General features: G+C 37.0%; 1 protein-coding gene across 1 annotated transcript; it reads left to right on the top strand.

The window, feature by feature from the left end:
* The first annotated feature begins 1,868 nt into the window (after positions 1 to 1,868).
* LOC108466352 (uncharacterized) lies at positions 1,869 to 3,583 on the top strand. Its single transcript, XM_017766678.1, has 4 exons — positions 1,869 to 1,957; positions 2,396 to 2,472; positions 2,539 to 3,007; positions 3,346 to 3,583. The coding sequence occupies exons 1-4, from the start codon at positions 1,869 to 1,871 to the stop codon at positions 3,581 to 3,583; spliced, it is 873 nt and encodes a 290-aa protein (XP_017622167.1).
* The last annotated feature ends 19,555 nt before the right edge of the window (positions 3,584 to 23,138 follow it).

Consider the following 23,138-nt stretch of genomic DNA (forward strand, 5'->3'; position numbering starts at 1 on the left):
ATTTTTAAAGTTATAACAGGGGATCCAGAAATCACTCTGGCCCTGTTTCACAAAAGTTTAAATATCTCATAAAATATAATTTATATGCCTGTTTTGTTCAATCCACATGAAAATAGACTCATTAAGCTTCAATTTCATAACTTACTCATCATTTAGTTCCACTTATACTATTTTTAGTGATTTTTCAAATTCATGTCATTGCTGCAGCAATATTCTGTTTTAAGGCAAGTTTCATCTTTCCATGAATTTTTATGAACTAGATAACCTATTAAACTTCCATGATATCAAACATGATCTAAATTAGCCATCACCATGACTTATCAATATCAAACATTTTTTCAACCAAACATGGCCATATCATAAAATTATTTTCACAAAATAGGTATATTGCTATACATGCCATACTTAAGTAGTTGTACAAGCCATTTACCAAGATAAAAGTCCTTTGGATAGTGTGATCGAACTTTCGACTTGTCCAAATTTCCTGAGCCGGATTGTTCAAAACTACAGTGAATGAAAAGGAAGGAGTAAGCATAAATGCTTAGTAAGTTCATATGCAAATAAGAAGTAACATAACAATACAATCATACCAAACAACCTTAACATGGTATCACCAAAACATTTATCACATTTCTAAATATCATTCATCATCTTACGATCTTATCGTTGTTGTATCTTTTTCTAACCCGAGGGTTAAGAACATACCTGTCCAAAGTGTCCATTTCACAACACTTACCCAAAATGTCAATTATATCTTAAGTTCTCTTCCATTAAACTAGAAATTTCACCCGTTGAACACATCGGAATATAACTCGGATACATGGATAATTTGCACATAAGTGCCACATATGTAATCAAGAAATCATGTAACCCGCCCCTAAGTGAACTCGGACTCAACTCAACGAGCTCGGGCGTTCGCATCCATAAATGAACTCAGACTCAACTCAACGAGTTCGGACATTTGCATCCATAAGTGAACTCGGACTCAACTCAATGAGTTTGGATGCTCAACCATCCTAGTGACATGTCACTTGTATCCTAATCTATTCTTGTGGTTCAAACGGGCTTTTTCCCTCGATCCCACATTTGCCGTCTTCCATGGAATATCGGAACCGATACTTGGTAGCAATTCATATTTATCAAGTGGTAAACATAATTTGCATATTACTCAACATTAACCATAAAGCATAATATTTCATGATTAAAAATCAGCATATCATATAATTAACATCAATAACTTAAAAATAACAATTATGCTACATTATTTACACATGAACTTACCTTGGTACCAAAATATAAAGATTTTGCAATTTAGTCCACAATCTTTTTTTTTCCTCGATCGCGACTTGAATATCGTTTCTCTTGATTATGGAGCTTGAAAGTTGAAGAAACCCTAGCTATGGAGAGAGGGAGAATTCGGCAGCAACTAAGGAGGATGATGACCAATTTTGTGTTATTTTTCCCATTTTATTTCATTTAATATCCAAATGACCAAAATGCCCCTCCTTACTAAACTTTCAAAAATTCCTTCCATGTCCTAATTTTGTCCATGAACTTAAAATTGGTCAAATTGCTATTTAAGACCTCCTAATTAATATTTCAATGCAATTTCATGCTAAAAACTTCTAGAATGAAAATTTTGCAACTTATTCAATTTAGTCCCTACTTTCAATTTAAGCACTTTAGGCATAGAATTTCATCACGAAATTTTCACACAATCATGCAATCATATCATAATCATCAAAATAATTTCTCGGATTTGTGGTCACAAAACCACTATTCTGGTTAAGCCCTAATTCAGGATATTACAGAGTAGTTCAAGGCTATCGCCTTTAGAAGCTATACTCAGTTGAGTGATGTTGTTCACGATGCCGCGACAGGGGGAGGATAATGCAAGTAACAACCAGGTAAAGATCCCAGAACCATCTGAAAAACATACTGCATCAAAGAAGGACAAGTAGAAAAATGCTGTGGCAGAACTAGATCAGGTTTCCAATAAAAATGCCATAACAAAATAATATCAACAACCAGAAGGATGACCACCACTACCTTTTCTACAGTGATTTCATAATGCCAAACAAGATACTTAGTTTAAAATATTTTTAGATGCTTTTAAGCAACTCCACATTAATATACCGCTAGTCAAAGCTTTGGAGCAAATGCCCAATTACGTGAAATTCATGAAAGACATATTGTCAAAGAAACGTAGGTTGGGAGAATTTGAGACTGTTTCTCTCAGTGAAGGGTACACAACAATACTGATGAATAAGTTTCCTCCAAAGTTAAAGAACCTAAGTAGTTTCACTATCCCATGTTCAATTGGAAATCATTATGTAGGAAAAGCATTATGTGATCTAGGTGCAAGTATAAATCTAATGCCTATGTCTATTTTCAGGAAGCTAGGAATTAGGAAAGCGAGACTTACCACAGTGGCGTTGCAATTGGCTGACCGATCTTACACCCAAACAGAAGGTGAAATTTAAGATGTATTGGTAAGGGTGAATAAATTTATCTTTCTTGCAAATTTTCTTATTGTAGAATGTGAAGCTGACCATGATGTACCAATTATTCTTAGAAGACCATTTCTTTCTATTGGCAGGACCCTAATTAATGTGCAGAAAGACGAGCTAACCATGACAGTGAATAATAAGCATGTTACTTTTAATATGTTTGATGCGTTACAATACACAGATGAGAATGAGTTATGTCACACCATTGACTTAATAGAAACAACAATGGACGAATTCGCAAAATTTTGCTACAGCATTTCTGACAGTGAAGACATTTTGATGGAGCATGGTTACATAGTATGTTTTGAAAAGTTTGGTAAATTTGAATCCCTAGATTTATCAGATCAATCTTGTAAGCCTCCTAAACCATCTATAGAGGAATCTCTTGTACTGGAGTTGAAGCCTCTTCCACAACATTTGAAATATACGTATTTGGGAAATGAAAGTATTTTTCCAGTTGTAATTTCTACTAAGCTAACACCTGAGCAAGAGGACAGGTTGTTAAAAGTGTTACGGTAATCTAAAAGAGCACTGGGTTGGACCCTTACCGATATAAAGGGAATTAGCCCTACATTTTGTATGCACAAAATTTTGTTGGAAGATTTCCATAACAAATCTATTGAATAGAAGAGACGACTGAATCCAATTATGAAGGAAGCTAAATTATCAAGTGGCTTGATGCTGGCATTATTTACCCAATTTCAAACAATTCATGGGTAATTCCTGTGCAATGTGTACCCAAGAAATGATGTGTCATGGTAGTAAGTAATGACAACAATGAGCTCATACCGACTCATACTGTTACGGGATGGAAAGTGTGTATGGACTACCACAGACTTAATAAGGAAACTAGGAAGGATCGTTTCCCTTTGCCATTCATCGATCAAATGTTGGACAGATTAGCTGGTAAGGCTTTTTATTGCTTCCTTGATGGTTATTCACCATATAATCAGATTTCCATAGCACTTGAAGATCAAGAGAAGACAACTTTCACATGTCCATATGGTACTTTTGCATTTAGGCGGATGTCGTTCGGGTTATGCAATACCCTAACAATTTCTAGCGCTGCATGATGGTCATATTCTCGAACATGGTGGAAAATTTCCTTGAAGTTTTTATGGATGACTTATCTATGTTTGGAAATGATTTTAAAGATTGCTTAAGGAATTTGGAGATTTTTTTATGCCATTATGAATAAATGAATCTAGTATTAAACTGGGAGAAATTCTATTTCATGATCCATGAAGGCATTATCTTGGGACATAAGGTGTCACAACGAGGAATTGAAGTAGATAGAGTAAAAATAGAAGTGATCAAAAAATTATCCACCGTCTACCAGTGTTAAAGGTATTAGAACTTTTCTAGGACACGCAGGATTTTACAGTAGATTTATCAAGGATTTTTCAAAAATCTCTAAAGTCTTGTATACTTTACTTGAACAGGATAAACCTTTTAATTTTGATGATCAATGTTTGTAGGCTTTTGAGAAACTTAAGAAGTAACTTGTAACAGCACCGATTGTGGTTGCTCCAAAACAGACATTGCCCTTTAAACTCATGTACGATGCCAGTGATTATGCTATGGGAGTAGTGTTGGGTCAAAGGAGAAACAAGGTACTACATGTAATATATTATGCTAATAGGGCGTTGATAGAGACTTAACTTAATTATACCACTACAAAGAAGGAAATACTGGTAGTGGTCTTTGTATTTGACAAATTTCATTCATATTTAGTAGGAACAAAGGTCAAAGTTTACATAGATCACTTGACTATCAAGTACTTGGTACGGGAGAAAGATGCCAAGCTGAGATTAATTAGGTGGACACTCTTGTTACAAGAGTTTGACTTAGAAATTAGAGATCAGAAGGGAACCGAAAATCAAGTGGCTAACTATTTGTCAAGAATATAATTGAAAAATGAAGATAAAAGCAAGAAACTTATTAAGGAAGAATTCCTTGATGAATAGTTGTTCATTGCCAAGGCATTACTTTGGTATGCCAACATAGTAAACTTCTTAGTAAGTGGTGTAATGCCTCCTGACTTCAATGCTCATAAAAGACAAAAATTCCTTACGATACCAAATAATACTATTGGGATGAACCACTCCTATTCAAGCAATTATGCAGATCAAATAATTCAGAAGTGCGTCCCCAATGATGAGACTCATAGTATCTTACAACATTGTTACTCAGCCCCATATGGAGGACATTTTGGAGGAACAAAAACATCTGCTAAGTTACTCCATTTAGGATTCTATTGGCCAAGTTTACTTAAAGATGCTCATGAATTTTATAGGTCGTGTGACCGTTGTCATAGAACAGGAAATGTGTCTAGGAGATAGAAAATGCCATTGCAAAGTATTTGGAGATTAAACTATTTGATGTATGAGGAATAGACTTTAGACTTTATGGGTCCATTTCCAGTATCCATGGGCAAGCTATACATACTTTTGGTAGTAGATTATGTTTATAAGTGAGTAGAAGCAGAAGCCCTAGCGTCTAATAATGCTAAGTTGGTATTGAATTTTTTTCATAAGAACATTTTCGCACGATTTAGTACACCGAGAGCCATTACTAGTGACAAGGGATCCTATTTTGATTACAAATTGATGGCCAATGCCTTGCGCAGGTATGGAGTGAAACATAGAATTGCCACGACATATCACCCTTAGACGAATGGCCAAGCTAAAATCTCTAATAGTGAAATTAAACAAATTCTAGAAATAGTGGTGAATCTATCTTAAAAAGGACTGGTCTACAGATTGTATGAAGTTCTATGGGCCTACCGAACTATATTTAAAACACCATTAGGGATGTTTGAATTTTTTTTTTGTTTTTGTTAGAAAGTAGCATTTTTTATTTCATTTCCTATTGTTATTTTATTCTATTTATTTTTAATACAATTTCATTTCTATTCTTATTATTATTTTAAACAAGAGAAGAATAAAAGAAGTAGGATTTGTTAGTGTATACTGAGCAGTAGTTTGTAATAGCATTACAGAGAAATGTTATGGCATGACAAACTGAATGATGAGGTGTTAATAAAAGAGTTGACCGATTAGAAAATTTCAAAGGAAAGATTTCTAGGCAGTTGCTTTCAGCGAATATTAGGAAACATAAAGTATGAAGCCCACAATAGTACATCTAACACAACAAAATCTTCACGCACTAGTGCCCCCAACTGAAGATATTATTCATTACTACTGTAGCCACAAGATATTCAACTAATATTCTAAAGTGGCCATTTTTCTTTGAACATGGATTTTTATTGAAGGATGAACCCCAAATGGGGTACGATGAATTGATATCCTCAATTGTAGAAAAGCACAACTAGAGCAGATTTTGTCTACAACCAGGAGATGTGGGTAAAGTTGTAAGATATTTTTACGCTCATGTAAATTCCTTAGATTCTCATTTCATTTATGTAAGGGGTAAATTTGTGCCATTCGACGAAGATCATATTAATGCCTAGTTCGACATCGAGGATGTTAGAGATGAGCATTTTGAATTTATCGAGAATATTACACCAGAGGGGTTGGCAAAAGTATTGGAAGATTTATGCATTGAAGGAACGCAGTGGATCATTTCAAGCTAGGAGTATTACACGGTTGAAAGAGCTGCATTAAAACAAATTGGAAAGGTGTAGTTCCACTCTTTAAGGAGTCATCTTATGCCATTTACGTATAACATGACCGTTTTGAAATAAAAAATGTTGTTGTTGCAATCTATTTTACAATGAAGACAAATAAATGTAGTAAAGATTATCTTCCAAAACGTCTATAGGTGTGCTGAAATGAATGCTGGGAGCTTGAATTTTCCTTCCCTTATTTTTGCCCTATCTAAGACGGCAAATGTGCCTTTAGTTGAGGATGTTACCCTGTGGGATAATGCGAGCAATTTTTTCCAAGCTACGAGGAACTGAGTTTGTCGCAACATCCCAGCACAAGTCAAGCTTCCCGTACCACACGTGTTCCTACAACAACATCTCCCACCACTCATGACCAGAAAATCTTGACTTCTCAAAAGGAATTAGAACAGTGGTTGTGTCTGTTTAAGGTGCAACAATACCATATGATAGAGGAGTTTGAATAAAGTAATGAACGCGAGGCTTGATACTGGTCATATGTGAAAGTTAGGGATTTGGCGTTAAGAAGATCTTTCTAAAAATTGTTTTCGAGACTGATGCCAGAATTTCCTACTTTCCCAGCTACTTTACTCTCATCTAATGAGTACGGGGAAGAGCTAGCTCTATCCACTGCCAGCTAACTCCGTGACTGAAGGAGCACTACAAATAAAGGAAATGTGGCTAAAGAGGAGTTAGAAAAGTCAAACTCTGTGACAGCCTTAAAACGACCCTAGTCGAAATGTGGTTTCGGGACCACAAACCCGAGGCATAAAAATAATTTAAAATTTATTTTGATGCCTATAATATGTGTTAACTCATGTGTGACATTTTTGATGTTTTGATTTAGAGCTATAAATGTGAATTTCACTAGAAAGGACCTAGTAGTAAACTTTGAAAGTATGATGGGGAAATGTGTGATGACTAGTTGATCATGCATGCAAAAATGAGGGGTTTGCATGTCAAATTTCCCATATATCATAAGTAGTGGCCGGCCATGATGGGCTTATATGCACATAATATGTATTAATTATTAGTTAGTAGCTTATATTTTATAACATAAGTAAATAAAATAAGGAAAAGAGAAAAGAAACAAAGGAGTCTTTCTCATGTTTTCTTCTTGGCCGATTCTAAGAGAGGAAGAGGAGGAGCCATTCGGCCATGGTAGGCCTTCATTAAGGTAAGAAACTCAAGCTAGTCCTTTAAAATCTTAGCATGGTTTTAAGCTAGATTCTAAGTCCCTTACTTAACCATGCCGAAATCTTTGAAATGGATGGTGATATGAACATTTGGCCATGGTAGAGGTTAAAGAAAAATGGTGGTAATGTTATATATTTTGATAAGTATGTTAAATGGTTTGAGATTTGAACTAGTCATCAAATCCTCTAGGTAGCCCATGCTAAGAATTTTGATTTTGGGATGACTAGAACTTTCGGCCATGGTAGCTATTGAGGATTTAGGTTTGTGTTTCATGTTAAATTGGATGAATCTTGGTGTAAGGGTGTTTGAACTAAACTAATGATCAAATAGGTGCATAGATACAAAATGGAAAGAATCGGCCTAAGTGTTTTAGTCATTGACATATATATATATGTTGCGAATGTGTGCTTAAGGAATTGGTTAAGTACATTGTTGTTAAATGCTTGTTGCTAAGGAATTTTGAATGGGTTATAAATTGAGTTTAATGTTCGAGGAACATTGGTTTGGACACCTAGTGCCGAATGTGTTCAAACGCAACTTACCAAGTGCATAAATATGATAATGCTATGATGGTAGACTTAATTGGAATTCGGCATTGTAAGTGATGCCTTGGGCTCTTATGATGGTTAGGGACAAAATGTGTTGTGGGAACGAAATGATGTCTATGAATTCGAAAATGCAAGGTATTAAGCTAGTCCTATTATTCGGTGGTGCATGAGTAGAGCACATGTATAATGCTTGAATAACTAGTCAATAAAGCTATTCGCGCCTAATTGTATAATATAAATGTATTTAATCGGATTGTTAAATTGATAAATTATTAAATAAGCTCTATTTGTTTGAATTAAGCTCAAGAGCTTAGAGGACCAAAGTTGGATAAGGGAAGGAAAAGTGAGCGAATAGCATTCGAAATCGCTCGACAACATCCGAGGTAAGTCTTGAGTAATGACCCTACTTGAATTATATTGAAATGATTTGTCATATTATGGCGGATAGCCGAATGTGCGTAGGGACTACGTTACAAAGCCAATTGAAATCATGCTCTTTGTGTGTGGCTATTGAGCCAAATTGGAAAGGTTTGATAAATGTTTTGTGTTTGAGCCTTAGTAACGAAAATGAAATATGGATGTGTCATGATTATTGATATATGTGTGCATGAGCATTTGAATGATACCCGGCTAAGTCCCAAGGCATTTATGCTAGTGATTATATCCGGCTAAGACCAAGGCATTGGTGCGAGTTGTTATATCCGGGCTAAGACCCGAAGGCATTTGTGCGAGTTGTTATATCCAGGCTAAGACCTGAAGGCATTTGTGCGAGTTGCTATACCCGGGTTAAGACCCGAAGGCAATTGTGCTTGTGGTTATATCCGGCTAAATTCCGAAGAAACTTAGTTTGAAGGTGAGCGTTTTGTGCTGTAATAAATTCAATTAATACGCTCGAAAAACCCAAACGATAAGGTATGTTTGCATGTGCATCGGAAAAGTCGATTCGTTTGAAATAGTATTCGTTCAATCGACTAACGAACTTTCAGCTCTTAGATAGGTTGATACCTTGTGTGTGTATATGTTGATGAAGTGTGAAGTAAGTATGATTATGAGAATGTGTATTAATAAAGTGATTCATTTAGCTACGTGAACGTAATACTTTAGTCAAAGCCGATTTCATTACTTGAAACTTACTAAGCATTAAAATGCTTACCCCGTTGCTTTGGCTCTTTGTTTTCTAGATTTTGTTCGTTAGCCATCGGATTCGGGATCATCAAAGTCGAAGTCATCCACACTATCAAAGCCCTTTTGGTAGTCTTTTAGTTGAACTCTGGATATGGCATGTATAGGACTACCCTTTGTTGTTTTTCAAGTACTTTTTGTGATGTATGTGTGTACAGCTATGCGAAAATGGCTCGTAGAAGTGGAGTATGGCATTAGACCATTTGTGTTTATGTATATATGTATGGTTTCATGATGTGACTATGGACTGGAATGGAAGTGTTGGGCAAATGATCAGCCATTGGAATGGCTAAATATGATTATATGTGGACCTATGTATGACAAAACTCTAGTTGGTCCATGGAAACCACGAAATAGGTAAAGTTTACCTTGAAAACAGATGCTGACAGCAACAGTGGTGCAGATTTGAAAAATCACTAAAATTTGTAGGAATGGAATTAAATAGTGAATAAATTATGTAATCGAACCTTGATGAATCTATTTTCATATGAAAGTAACGAAATGATCATATGAACAGTATATTAAGAGATATTAAAGTTCTCGTGAAACAGGGCCAGAACGGTTTCTGGATCCCCTGTTTTGACTTTGAAAATTTAGCATAAATTATCCAGAGACAATTAGAAGTCATTCCTTATATGTATAGATTTCCCTTTGAGTCTAGTTTCATTAGAAATAAATGGCATGAGTATTGAAGCTCTGTACAGGGAGATATCCAATTCGTAATGCATGAAGGTCAGTGTAGTCGAACCCTAAGACAGGAGAGACTTTAACTAATAAAATGTACTAATTGGCTCGACCAAAAATTCTAGAAAAAATATGTAAATGGACATATGAGTCTAGTTTCAATGAAAAATTACGAAACTGATTTTCGAGTTTTGAATCTGAAGATAAGAATTTTAAGGCGACAGTGATGCAGTAACCAGCTTGTCTGGAAATTTTTAAATGGACTGTGAAAATAATTAAGTTAAGTCAGATGCATTTTGTGTCCGACTCCTAGAACGGACTCGCACGGGTGTTACAATTTTATTGGTATCAGAGCTACAGTTTAGTCGATTCTAGGACTACCGTAATACGTTTGGGTCTAGCTATACATGCCATTATGTGATTAATTGATAGTGTGGTGATTTCTGACATTTGAATTTGTGTTTAGAAATAGTAATGGATCCCGATCCCAACCGAGCGATAGCTGATGATGTGGAGAGTGTGGCACTTGCTCCCGCACAAGGGACAGCACCGGCGGACTCTCAACCTATTGCTAGCAATCCGAATGATGAGGCTAGGCAAGCTTTTTATAGCGTGATGAATGATTGGTTCAACCAATACATTCGAACTAATACTACTGTTCCACAACCTCCATTCCCGACTAATACAACCCCAGACCTACAATACCTCCCAGAATCGACCAAATAAGGTCAAATAAGCCCCGCTTGATGAAATCCGAAAACATGGGGCTACTGAATTTAAAGCTACGAATAGCGACGATGCCAAGCAAGCTGAATTTTGGTTGGACAACACTATCCGCACTCGATGAGCTATCTTGTACACCGATGAATGCCTAAAGTGTACTATCTCCTTGCTACGCGATTCGCCTACTATTGGTGGAGTACTCGACTTGTTGTGCCCCGAGAGCAAGTAACTTGGGAGTTTTTCCAAACCGAGTTTGGAAAAGGTATATCGATCGAGATTTGTTGATCAAAAACGGAAGGAATTTCTTGAGCTTAAGCAAGGTTCTATGTCGCCATCGATTACGAGCGAAAATTTGTTAGACTTAGTAGATACGCTCGGGAATGTGTTTCGTCTGAGGCTATCATGTGTAAATGCTTCGAGGATGGGCTGAACGAAGTTATAAAAATGTTCGTTGGCATTCTTGAAATACAAGAGTTCATAGTACTTGTCGAGCGAGCTTGTAAAGCCGAAGAGCTTATAAAAGAAAAACAAAAAGTTGATGTGGGAACTGGAGAGTTTCGTAAAAGATCCTCGGGAAAGTCTCTTCAACAGGCATCGAAGAAATTTCGAGATGATGTGGGCCGGTCTAGAGGTACTTCGGGCCTTTTTAGACGAGATCGTGATTGACCCCCTGTGGGTACACGAGGCACTTCGGTCGCCAGTGTTGGGAATGAACGTCGAGACAGAACGGAGTGTCAGCATTGTGGTAAATGACATTCGGGGAGCTGTAGGTTCCATGACCGCTCCTGCTATAAGTGCGGATCAGCTGACCACTTTATCGAGGATTGCCCGAGGTTGCCTAAACAAAATGTAAGTCAGAGTGGGAAACCAGGTGCTACTACTGCTCGGGGTAGACCGTCTAGAAACACGGGCAATGCTAGTGGCGGTCAGAGAGGATCTAGAGATGCTACAACCAGATCTGAGGCTCGTGTGCCTGCTAGAGCTTATGCTATAAGTGCCCGCGAGGATGCTTCTTCGCCGATGTTATTACCAGTACTTTCACTCTCTTTGATACTAATGTGATTGCTTTGATTGACCCTGGTTCTACTCATTCTTATATATGCGAAACCTTAGCATCCAGTAAGACTTTATCTACTGAGTTCGTAATTCGGGTGTCAAATCCCTTGGGTCGTTACGTGCTTGTTGACAAAGTGTGTAAGAAATGCCCCCTAGTAATTCGAGGTTCTTGTTTTCTGGCGGACTTGATGCTTTTGCCGTTCGATGAATTTGATGTTATTCTTGGTTTGGATTGGTTGATCGTGCATGATGCGGTTGTGAATTGCAAAAGCAAGACTATTGATTTGAGGTGCACAAATAACGAGATAATCCGAGTTGAGCCTACGGACTTAAAGGGGTTGCCAGCCGTAATATCAGCAATGTTGGCCCAGAAATATGTAAGAAAGGGGTGCCAAGCATACCTTGCGTATGTACTTGATGACAAGGAATTGGAAAAGAAACCCGAATCTGTGCCGGTGGTTTGTGAATACCCAGATGTTTTTCCCGAAGAATTATCGGGTTTACCACCTGTTCGGGAGATAGAGTTTGGTATTGAGCTTGTACCTGGGACTACGCCGATTTCAATAGCTCCGTATCGTATGGCACCAACCGAGTTAAAAGAGTTGAAAGCTCAGTTGCAAGAATTGACGGATAGAGGTTTCGCTCGACCAAGTTTCTCACCTTGGGGTGCACCAGATTGTTTGTGAAAAGAAGGACGGAATCATGAGGTTGTGCATTGATTATCGTCAACTGAATAAAGTGACGATAAAGAATAAATATCCGTTATCGCGTATTGATGATTTGTTTGATCAACTAAAGGGAGCCTCGGTGTTTTCAAAGATAGATTTGAGATCGGGTTATTATCGGTTGGGAATTGAGATTCGGATATACCCAAACGCTTTAATCGAGATATGGCCACTACGAGTTCTTAGTGATGCCGCTTGGGCTCACTAATGCCCTGCAGATTTATGGATTTGATGAATCGGATCTTGATGATTTGGACCGGTTCGTAGTTGTGTTCATTGATGACATCTTGGTCTATTCAAGAGATGAGACCGAACATGCTTGAACACCGAGATTAGTGTTGCAAATTTTACGGATAGGCGCTTATATGCTAAGTTCAAGAAGTGTGAGTTCGGTTAAGAGAGGTTAGCTTCTTGGGTCATGTGGTATCTGCATCGTATTCGAGTTGACCGAGCAAAATTTCGTCCATACTTAACTGGAAGCCTCCAGAAATATTACGAGGTTCGAGCTTTTTGGGGCTTGCTGGTTACTACCAACGGTTTGTAAAGGTTTCTCGATGATAGCCACACCCATGACGGCTACTTCAAAAGATGTTAAGTTCGAATGGACGGAAAAATGTCGAAAAGTTTTGATCAACTGAAAACTTATTTGACGAAAGCTCCAATTTTAGTGCAGCCCGAATCAGGCAAAGAGTTTGTCATCTATAGTGATGCCTCCCTACTTGGGTTAGGTTGCGTATTGATGCAAGAAGGTCGAGTTGTGGCCTATGCGTCGAGACAATTGAAGCCACACGAGAGAAATTATCCGACCCATGATCTCGAACTAGCCGCCATCGTATTTGCTTTGAAAATATGGCGACATTATTTGTTTGGTGAGAAGTGCCATGTATTTTCTGATCACAAAAGTCTCAAATATTTGATGACTCAGCGAGACTTGAATCTGCGTCAAAGGCGTTGGCTTGAGTTGTTGAAAGATTATGAGCTTGTCATTAATTATCACCCGGGAAAGGCTAATGTGGTTGCGGACGCCTTAAGCCGAGAATCACTGTTTGCTTTGCGAGCGATGAATGTACACTTGTCTGTTCTACCCGACAATGTGTTAGTAGCTGAATTAAAAGCCAAACCATTATTGATTCATCAAATTCGTGAAGCTCAGAAAGTCGACGATGAGTTGGTTGCAAAACGGGTGAATGTGTTCGAATGTGGAATCGGAGTTTCAAATTGATGATGACGATTGTTTGAGGTACGAAATCGGTTGTGTGTTCCAAGAAATTCGAACTCATTTCGATGATTCGAACGAAGCTCATTGTAGCCGAATGTCAATTCACCGGGAGTACGAAAATGTACAACGATCCGAGACGCCGCTTTTGGTGGCGTGGCATGAAACGAGACATTTCGATTTTGTATCGAAGTGTTTAATATGTCGCAAGTGAAGGCGAACATCAAGTGCCTACGGGTTTACTTCACCGATCATGATACCGAATGGAAATGGGAACGAGTCACGATGGATTTTGTATCTGGGTTACCAATGTCGGCAAGTAAGAAAGATGCGATTTGGGTCGTTGTCGATAGATCGACTAAGTCGGCCACTTTATCCCCGTCGCATGATTTTCATTGGATAAACTAGCTGAATTGTATGTTTCTCGATTGTGAGATTACACGGGTACCGATTTCTATTGTGTCGATAGAGATCCGAGATTCACCTCGCGATTTTGGAAGAAATTGCAAGAAGCTTTGGGTACCAAGCTGCATTTTAGCACCGCTTTCCATCCACAAACCGATGGTCAATCCGAGCGGATAATTCAGATACTTGAGGATATGTTGAGATGTTGCATCCTCGAGTTTAGTGGTTCGTGGGAGCGGTATTTACCTTTGATTGAATTCGCTTACAACAATAGTTTTCAATCAAGTATTAAGATGGCACCTTACGAGGCTCTGTACGGGCGTAAATGCCGTACGCCATTGTTTTGGACCGAGCTCGGTGAGAGCAAAATTTTTGGAGTTGATTTGATTAAAGATGCTGAACAGAAAGTAAAAGTAATCCGTGAAAGTCTAAAGGCAGCCGCAGATCGTCAGAAATCGTACGCGGATTTGAAACGAAAAGACATTGAATATCAGGTGGGAGATAAAGTGTTGCTTAAAGTTTCACCTTGGAGAAAGATACTCCGATTTGGCCGTAAGGGCAAACTGAGTCCGAGATTCATCGGGCCATATGAGATATCCGAACGAGTTGGTCCAGTTGCGTATCGTTTGATTTTGCCCCCTGAACTCGAAAAGATTCACGACGTCTTTCATGTTTCGATGCTTCGACATTATAGATCTGATCCGTCGCACGTAATTAGTCCATCAGAGGTTGAAATTCAAGCCAATATGAGTTATGAAGAAGAACCGATTCGTATCCTAGCACGTGAAGTGAAAGAGTTGCGAAACAAAAGGGTTCCGCTAGTGAAAGTGTTATGGCTCAAACACGGGATAGAAGAAGCTACTTGGGAACCCGAGAACTCTATGAAAGAGCGATACCCAAACCTATTTACGGTAAGATTTTCGGGACGAAAATTTCTAAAGAGGGGAGAGTTGTGATGACCTTAAAACGACCCTAGTCGAATATGGTTTCGGGACCACAAAACCGAGGCATAAAAATAATTTAAAATTTATTTTGATGCCTATAATATGTGTTAACTCATGTGTGACATTTTTTATGTTTTGATTTAGAGTTATAAATGTGAATTTCACTAGAAAGGACCTAGTAGTAAACTTTGAAAGTATGATGACTAGTTGATCATGCATGCAAAAATGAGGGGTTTGCATGTCAAATTTCCCATATATCATAAGTAGTGGTTGGCCATGATGGGCTTATATGCACATAATATGTATTAATTATTAGTTAGTAGCTTATATTTTATAACATAAGTAAATAAAATAAGGAAAAGAGAAAAGAAACAAAGGAGTCTTTCTCATGTTTTCTTCTTGGCCGATTCTAAGAGAGGAAGAGGAGGAGCCATTCGGCCATGGTAGGCCTTCATTAAGGTAAGAAACTCAAGCTAGTCCTTTAAAATCTTAGCATGTTTTAAGCTAGATTCTAAGTCCCTTACTTAACCATGCCGAAATCTTTGAAATGGATGGTGATATGAACATTCGGCCATGGTAGAGGTTAAAGAAAAATGGTGGTAATGTTATATATTTTGATAAGTATGTTAAATGGTTTGAGATTTGAACTAGTCATCAAATCCTCTAGGTAGCCCATGCTAAGAATTTTGATTTTGGGATGACTAGAACTTTCGCCATGGTAGCTATTGAGGATTTAGGTTTGTGTTTCATGTTAAATTGGATGAATCTTGGTGTAAGGGTGTTTGAACTAAACTAATGATCAAATAGGTGCATAGATACAAAATGGAAAGAATCGGCCTAAGTGTTTTAGTCATTGACATATATATATATATGTTGCCGAATGTGTGCTTAAGGAATTGGTTAAGTACATTGTTGTTAAATGCTTGTTGCTAAGGAATTTTGAATGGGTTATAAATTGAGTTTAATTTTCGAGGAACATTGGTTTGGACACTTAGTGCCGAATGTGTTCAAACGCAACTTACCAAGTGCATAAATATGATAATGCTATGATGGTAGACTTAATTGGAATTCGGCATTGTAAGTGATGCCTTGGGCTCTTATGATGGTTAGGGACAAAATGTGTGTTGTGAGGAACGAAATGATGTCTATGAATTCGAAAATGCAAGGTATTAAGCTAGTCCTATTATTCGGTGGTGCATGAGTAGAGCACATGTATAATGCTTGAATAACTAGTCAATAAAGCTATTCGCGCCTAATTGTATAATATAAATGTATTTAATCGGATTGTTAAATTGATAAATTATTAAATAAGCTCTATTTGTTTGAATTAAGCTCAAGAGCTTAGAGGACCAAAGTTGGATAAGGGAAGGAAAAAGTGAGCGAATAGTCAGTCGAAATCGCTCGACAACATCCGAGGTAAGTCTTGAGTAATGACCCTACTTGAATTATATTGAAATGATTTGTCATATTATGGCGGATAGCCGAATGTGCGTAGGGACTACGTTACAAAGCCAATTGAAATCATGCTATTTGTGTGTGGCTATTGAGCCAAATTGGAAAGGTTTGATAAATGTTTTGTGTTTGAGCCTTAGTAACGAAAATGAAATATGGATGTGTCATGATTATTGATATATGTGTGCATGAGCATTTGAATGATACCCGGCTAAGTCCCAAGGCATTTATGCTAGTGATTATATCCGGCTAAGACCAAGGCATTGGTGCGAGTTGTTATATCCGGCTAAGACCAAGGCATTTGTGCGAAGTTGTTATATCCGGCTAAGACCAAGGCATTTGTGCGAAGTTGCTATACCGGTCAAGACCAAGGCAATTGTGCTTGTGGTTATATCCGCTAAATTCAAGAAACTTAGTTTGAAGGTGAGCGTTTTGTGCTGTAATAAATTCAATTAATACGCTCGAAAAACCCAAACGATAAGGTATGTTTGCATGTGCATCGGAAAAGTCGATTCGTTTGAAATAGTATTTGTTCAATCGACTAACGAACTTTCGGCTCTTAGATAGGTTGATACCTTGTGTGTGTATATGTTGATGAAGTGTGAAGTAAGTATGATTATGATAATGTGTATTAATAAAGTGATTCATTTAGCTACGTGAACGTAATACTTTAGTCAAAGCCGATTTCATTACTTGAAACTTACTAAGCATTAAAATGCTTACCCCGTTGCTTTGGCTCTTTGTTTTCTAGATTTTGTTCGTTAGCCATCGGATTCGGGATCATCAAAGTCGAAGTCATCCACACTATCAAAGCCCTTTTGGTAGTCTTTTAGTTGAACTCTGGATATGGCATGTATAGGACTACCCTTTGTTGTTTTTCAAGTACTTTTTGTGATGTATGTGTGTACAGCTATGCGAAAATGGCTCGTAGAAGTGGAGTATGGCATTAGACCATTTGTGTTTATGTATATATGTATGGTTTCATGATGTGACTATGGACTGGAATGGAAGTGTTGGGCAAATGATCAGCCATTGGAATGGCTAAATATGATTATATGTGGACCTATGTATGACAAAACTCTAGTTGGTCCATGGAAACCATGAAATAGGTAAAGTTTACCTTGAAAACAGATGCTGACAGCAGCAGTGGTGCAGATTTGAAAAATCACTAAAATTTGTAGGAATGGAATTAAATAGTGAATAAATTATGTAATCGAACCTTGATGAATATATTTTCATATGAAAGTAACGAAATGATCATATCAAAAGTATATTAAGAGATATTAAAGTTCTCGTGAAACAGGGCCAGAACGGTTTCTGGATCCCCTGTTTCGAATTTGAAAATTTAGTATAAATTATCCAGAGACAATTAGAAGTCATGCCTTATATTTATAGATTCCCCTTTGAGTCTAGTTTCATTAGAAATAAACGGCATGAGTATTTAAGCTCTGTAAAGGGAGATATCTAAGTCGTAATGCATGAAGGTCAGTGTAGTCGAACCCTGAAACAGGGGAGACTTTAACTAATAAACTGTACTAATTGGCTTGACCAAAAATTCTAGAAAAAAATATGTAGATGGACATATGAGTCTAGTTTCAAGTAAAAATTACGAAACTGATTTTTGAGTTTTAAAACTCAAGATATGAATTTTAAGGCGACAGTGATGCAGTAACCAGCTTGTCTGGAAATTTTTAAATGGACTGTGAAAATAATTAAGTGAAGTCTGTATGCACCTTGTGTCCGACTCCGGTAACGGACTCGGGTACGGGGTGTTACAAACTCTGTCAAACTAAAGAAGGATATAGAAGAAGGAAAGGAAGAATGAAATGTCCCTGCCACTACACCAGCAATTGCCATTGAAAAAGGTAAAAATCCTGTACTGACATCTTCACCCACCTCTATGGCTGCATAGGATCAAGCAATCAATAAATTTATCAATGAAATAATAGAAACTGACAAAGAAGGTGAGGAAGTTGACCTACAGAAAAGGAAGATGCGATACAAAGTCAATGATCGTAAGTCCACAAAAAGAATTGAATGAAGTGGCAACATTCCAGTTCAAGAAAGTTAAGTTTTTGTTTTTGTTTTCTTTCATTCATTGCATAATTTTTTTCTTCTTTCGTTTGTGTACATATTCGTACTTGTTATATATTGTTCATGATTTTACATGTATTGAGGACAATGTATCCCTTAGGTTTTGCGGTGTATTGTGCATCTAGGTTGCATTTTTGTATTTAGTATCCTGATTTTTGTATATAGGATATTTTGCCATGGTATAATAACTATTGAAATACTGCTTTGTCTATAAGAAGTAAAGTTTTTCTTTATGATGTTTGATGATGAGCTTAAATTTTTTCTCAATATACCTAGAACAAGTAACAATGGATTGGGTGAAGTTAGCTTAGGCTAAGTTGCTTGGAATTGATTTCTAAAAATGGAATTTCCTATACTCTATTTTTTTTTCGAAATATAGGAAGTATCTTTGAATGCCATTAGGGATTTTTGAAACCAAACATTAGTTAAATTGCTATGGCATTTTGCTCAAATAAGTATGCACTCCAATGCTTAGAGTTTCTAAGTAGGTCAAAATTACTTTGTTTGCTTCATCGTGCTATTGATTAGAATTGAGGGTTTAAGTAAGAGTGTGTGATATGATTTTAGGGGTATTTCGTTGTAGCAAAGGACTAAGTAGCTAAGGAGATAGTTGTATGCTCCATCCATCTTTTTATTTAAAGGCCTTAGCTTCATGAGTGAATTTTGGTTTAAATTGTGACATGATGAGGTACTCAAAAATTCAGTGTATGCTCCGTCGTGATTGTCAAGTCAAATTCATTTTTGTGACATGACTAAATCCCCTAATATAGTTTCCATAAAACAAAAAAAAAGGAAAAAAAGAGAATAAATATAGGAAAGGTGAATAATATATTTTGATATGGGCTTAAAGCAAGTGACTTCTATTTAGGTGATGAAAGAACTAAGTGACTAAAAAGATATTGGCTATAGGATGAAAGAAAGAATGCATGGGTACTTAGGAAATTTTGTTTTGAGGGAGAAATTTTTGCACTGCTTTTGCTGAACAAACCTCTGACGTTTGAATCAGATTTAGGAAAAGAGAATATTGCTGAGAACGGAGGTATAAATTTGTTTTCAAATAGCTAGGAAGCATAAGAAGATTTTTTTTTCCAAGGCAAAATGGGTGCATTCATGCATTTAGGTGTATTTTGCTTGAGGATAAGCAATAATTCAGGTTTGGGGGTGTGATAACTCTTGAAAAGAGTTATATTTCATGCCTTTAGACCTAGCTAATTGCTTGTATTTAAGTATATTTTGTTGCATTTTTGGACATTTTAGTTAGCATTTTTAATATTGTATTAGGACCTAGACTATGTTGGAATTAGGTGCTTTTAATCGCTTGAGGTGGAGTGTTTTAGGTTTTGGTATGACAGGAACATGTTTTGGTATGAGGAAATAATGGGGTGAAGTTTGTCAGGGCAAAAGTGTAGGCAGTTTGCCAGCACGGATGCTGTGGTAATACCAGGAAAACCAAGTCAACATTTTTTGCTCAATAGTCTTAGTTCAAATTCAAACTTGAACCAAATAAATCCCCCTTAAAGAAGAGAAGGTAATCACAATTTGTTAACAATCCTAGCCTAATCTATCTATAAAATATGATGAAGAGGGCCTCAATAATGGAGAAAAAAGAAAAGTGGGAGAGATCCTCAGGTGTGAATAAGGGCTCGGCTGCGCAAAGGCAAAGGAGTTGAAGACAATCCTTTTTTAGCCCTTATAGGACGTTGTGCTGCCGAAGTGTGGATTGGGAAAGTTGAAGATATTTCCTAAATTTCTTTCGTTATTTCCATTATTGTTCCTTCGGAAGAATGAATTGAAGTAGTTGAACAAAATGTCAGATAATATTTTGGTTTGGTATTTTATTTTCTAGCCTATAAGCTAAATCTCACAGGGCTGAGATTACTTTCGATGAAACTTTAAACTATTTTTATGGATGTAGTATATATCTAATTTATTTTACTGCTTCATTTGATTGTTCTTATTTCTTAATTAAAATGAAAACGACCTTTAGACATAGAAGACTATTTGCATACTTATAAACTGATTCTAATTCCGAAAGGGTTGGGTTGGTTGGTTAAAAATTAAATAAAAAAAGCAAGTATTCGATAGATGCTTGAAGTCGACTCTAGACATAGAGTCACGATCATATAAAAGGAACCCATCAAGATATCTAAAATGTTTATAAACATAGGCAAAGTAACTTGAGGTTTTGCTCTCACGAGAGGTAGGCCATTTTAGAACTCTTCTGTGTAATAAAGTAGTAAGGGTCAATTCTGGGTAATCTCGACCATCCAAATTAACATCAGTCTATCCTTATTCTTTGTCATAGTAACTTTGCCACAACATATTTAGTTGTTTATTTCTCTGTTTACATTCTATTCGGATAATCACTCTCGTTATTGTCATTACATTTTTTCTTTCACTTTTTCCATAGCATTTTCAATTATTCATCAATTCCATCTATCGTATACATCATCATTCCTTTGAATGATCACTGCCTACGTACCTTAGTTTACCAGAGCATCTTATTCCTTATTCTTGCCATAACATTAACCATATTACAATAACTTGACCAATTTTGTGCATCAATCCAATCCTCGTAGGAATAATACACACTCATCACTTTATCACTTGATTTGACGTGTATACTTGCACAAATCACATATCATTTCAAAAGCGATAGTGGAAACACTTTCGGGTCATTTTTTTTCTCTCCCACCCCATCTCCAACACTAGGAGTGCGGGTGCTCTTATTCTTTTCACTCACTTCCTTCTCCCCACTAATAGGTTGGATCCTTTACCACAACCCAGGATCTAAGGGTGGTTGCTTTGGCATGTTTTTCTCCTTCCGTTTTTAGATTAGGCTCAGTATTACTAGGTATACTTGAGGCTAAGTTGTTTTGCAACAATTTTAAGACTAAGTTTAGTTGTCCATGAATTTGACCCTCATCGGCTTGTACCACATGCAAGCCTTTCTAAACCTTGCTTACCCTAATTGACATGAAGGGTCATTATTAAAGGCAAATTTTCTCTCGGGCTCTTGGGGTGCCTTAAATGGTAATTGAGGTTGATAAGGTGCATTTGGTTTAAGAGGATTAAGGTTTTTGACTCATTGATTGGATAGACCTCCTTGCTTCCCTCCCCATCTAAGGTTAGGATGGTCACATGTCGCGTGTGAAATGATTTGCGATTTGTGTAAGTATACATGTCAAATCAAGTAATAAACTGATGAGTGAGTGTTGTTCCCACGAGGGTCAAATTGAGGCTCAAAATTAGTCAAGTTATTGTAATATGGTTAATGTTATGGCAAGACTGATGAATAAGATGCTATGGTAAACTAATGTGAGTATGCAGTGATAATTCAAAGGAATGATGATGTATGCGATAGATGGAATTGGGGAATAATTGAAAATGATATGGCAAAAGTGAGAGCAGAAACTTAATGGCAATAATGAGAGTGATTATCCGAATAGAATGTAAACAAAGAAATAAAAAACTAAATATGCTATGTAAAAGTAACTACGACAAAGAATAATGATAGAGTAATGTTGATTCAAATGGTTGGGATTACCCAGAATTGACCCTTACTGTCAATAATGCCTTGGTAAAATCGTATATACTTTATTGCATAGAAGAGTTCTAAAATGGCCTGCCTCTTGCGAGAGTAAAACCTCAAGTTACCTTGCTCTTGTATATAGACTTTTTAGATATCTTGCATGGGTTCCATCTGTATGATCGTGACTCTATGGTTAGAGTCGACTACGTGTCTTTTGAAAACTTGCTCATTTCATTTAATTTTAATCCAACCAATCCAACCTTTTTAGAATTTGAATTGATTTATAAGTATACAAACAGTCTTCTATGTCTAGAGATCATTTACATTTTAATTAAGGAATAAGAACAATTAAATGAAGCAGTAAAGTAACGTAGATATATACTGCATCCATAAAAATAGTTTAAGGTTTCATCGAAAGTAATCCCAACCCTATGAGATTTAGCTCATGGACTGGGAAATAAAATTCCAAACCAAAATATTATCCGCCATTGTGTTCAACTACTTCAATTCAGTCTTTTGAAAGAACAATAATGGAAATAACGAAAGAACTTCAGGAAACAGCTTTCGCTTGCCCAGTCCACAATTCGGTAGCATAATGTCTTATGATGGCTAAAAAAGGATTGCCTTGACTTCTTTTCATTTGCACAGTCGAACCCTTATTGTAACACCTCTTACTCATATTTGATGCTGGAATAGGGTACGAGGTATTACCGGACTTATACATGAGCAATCATGCAGAACTGAGACATAAATTTCCATCCAAATTTAAAATTTTCATATACATTCATATCATCCCTATTACGAGCCTACGAGGCCCAAAACATACATTAGGAGTGGTTCGGGACTAAACCAAGAACTTTCAAATTTTTTACAACATTTACATAATTTTCATACTTTAGAGGGTCACACGCCCGTGTGGGTGGGCCGTGTAGTCACATATGCCCATATCCTTATCCCGTGTAACTTTCTGTTTATGATGTCTTCAACAAATTAAGGTCACACGGCCAAGTCACAAGCCCATGTGCTAGGCTGTGTGGCGATTTTAATTTTCACAATTAGGGTGCAAACTTCACACGGCCTGGGCCCATGCCCATGTCCTATGGCCGTGTCTCTCACATGGCCGTGTCTCATACTCGTGTGTTTACTACTGGGCATTTTGTTTCTCATAACTAAGGTGTAGGGGACACACGGCCAGATCACGCGCCCATAGGGCAGACCGTATGTCAAATATGGCCTAGACACATG

This window comes from Gossypium arboreum, chromosome 2, assembly GCF_025698485.1.
Source record: "Gossypium arboreum isolate Shixiya-1 chromosome 2, ASM2569848v2, whole genome shotgun sequence".
Classification (NCBI taxonomy): Eukaryota; Viridiplantae; Streptophyta; class Magnoliopsida; order Malvales; family Malvaceae; genus Gossypium; species Gossypium arboreum.

Excerpts from the sequence above, each read along its gene's own strand:
- LOC108466352 (XM_017766678.1), top strand. The coding sequence starts at position 1,869 with ATGCCGCGACAGGGGGAGGATAATGCAAGTAACAACCAGGTAAAGATC. Across the intron at positions 1,958-2,395 it reads ACTGCATCAAAGAAGGACAA|GAAGCTAGGAATTAGGAAAG; the intron begins GTAGAAAAATGC and ends GTCTATTTTCAG. Across the intron at positions 2,473-2,538 it reads ATCTTACACCCAAACAGAAG|AATGTGAAGCTGACCATGAT; the intron begins GTGAAATTTAAG and ends TTCTTATTGTAG.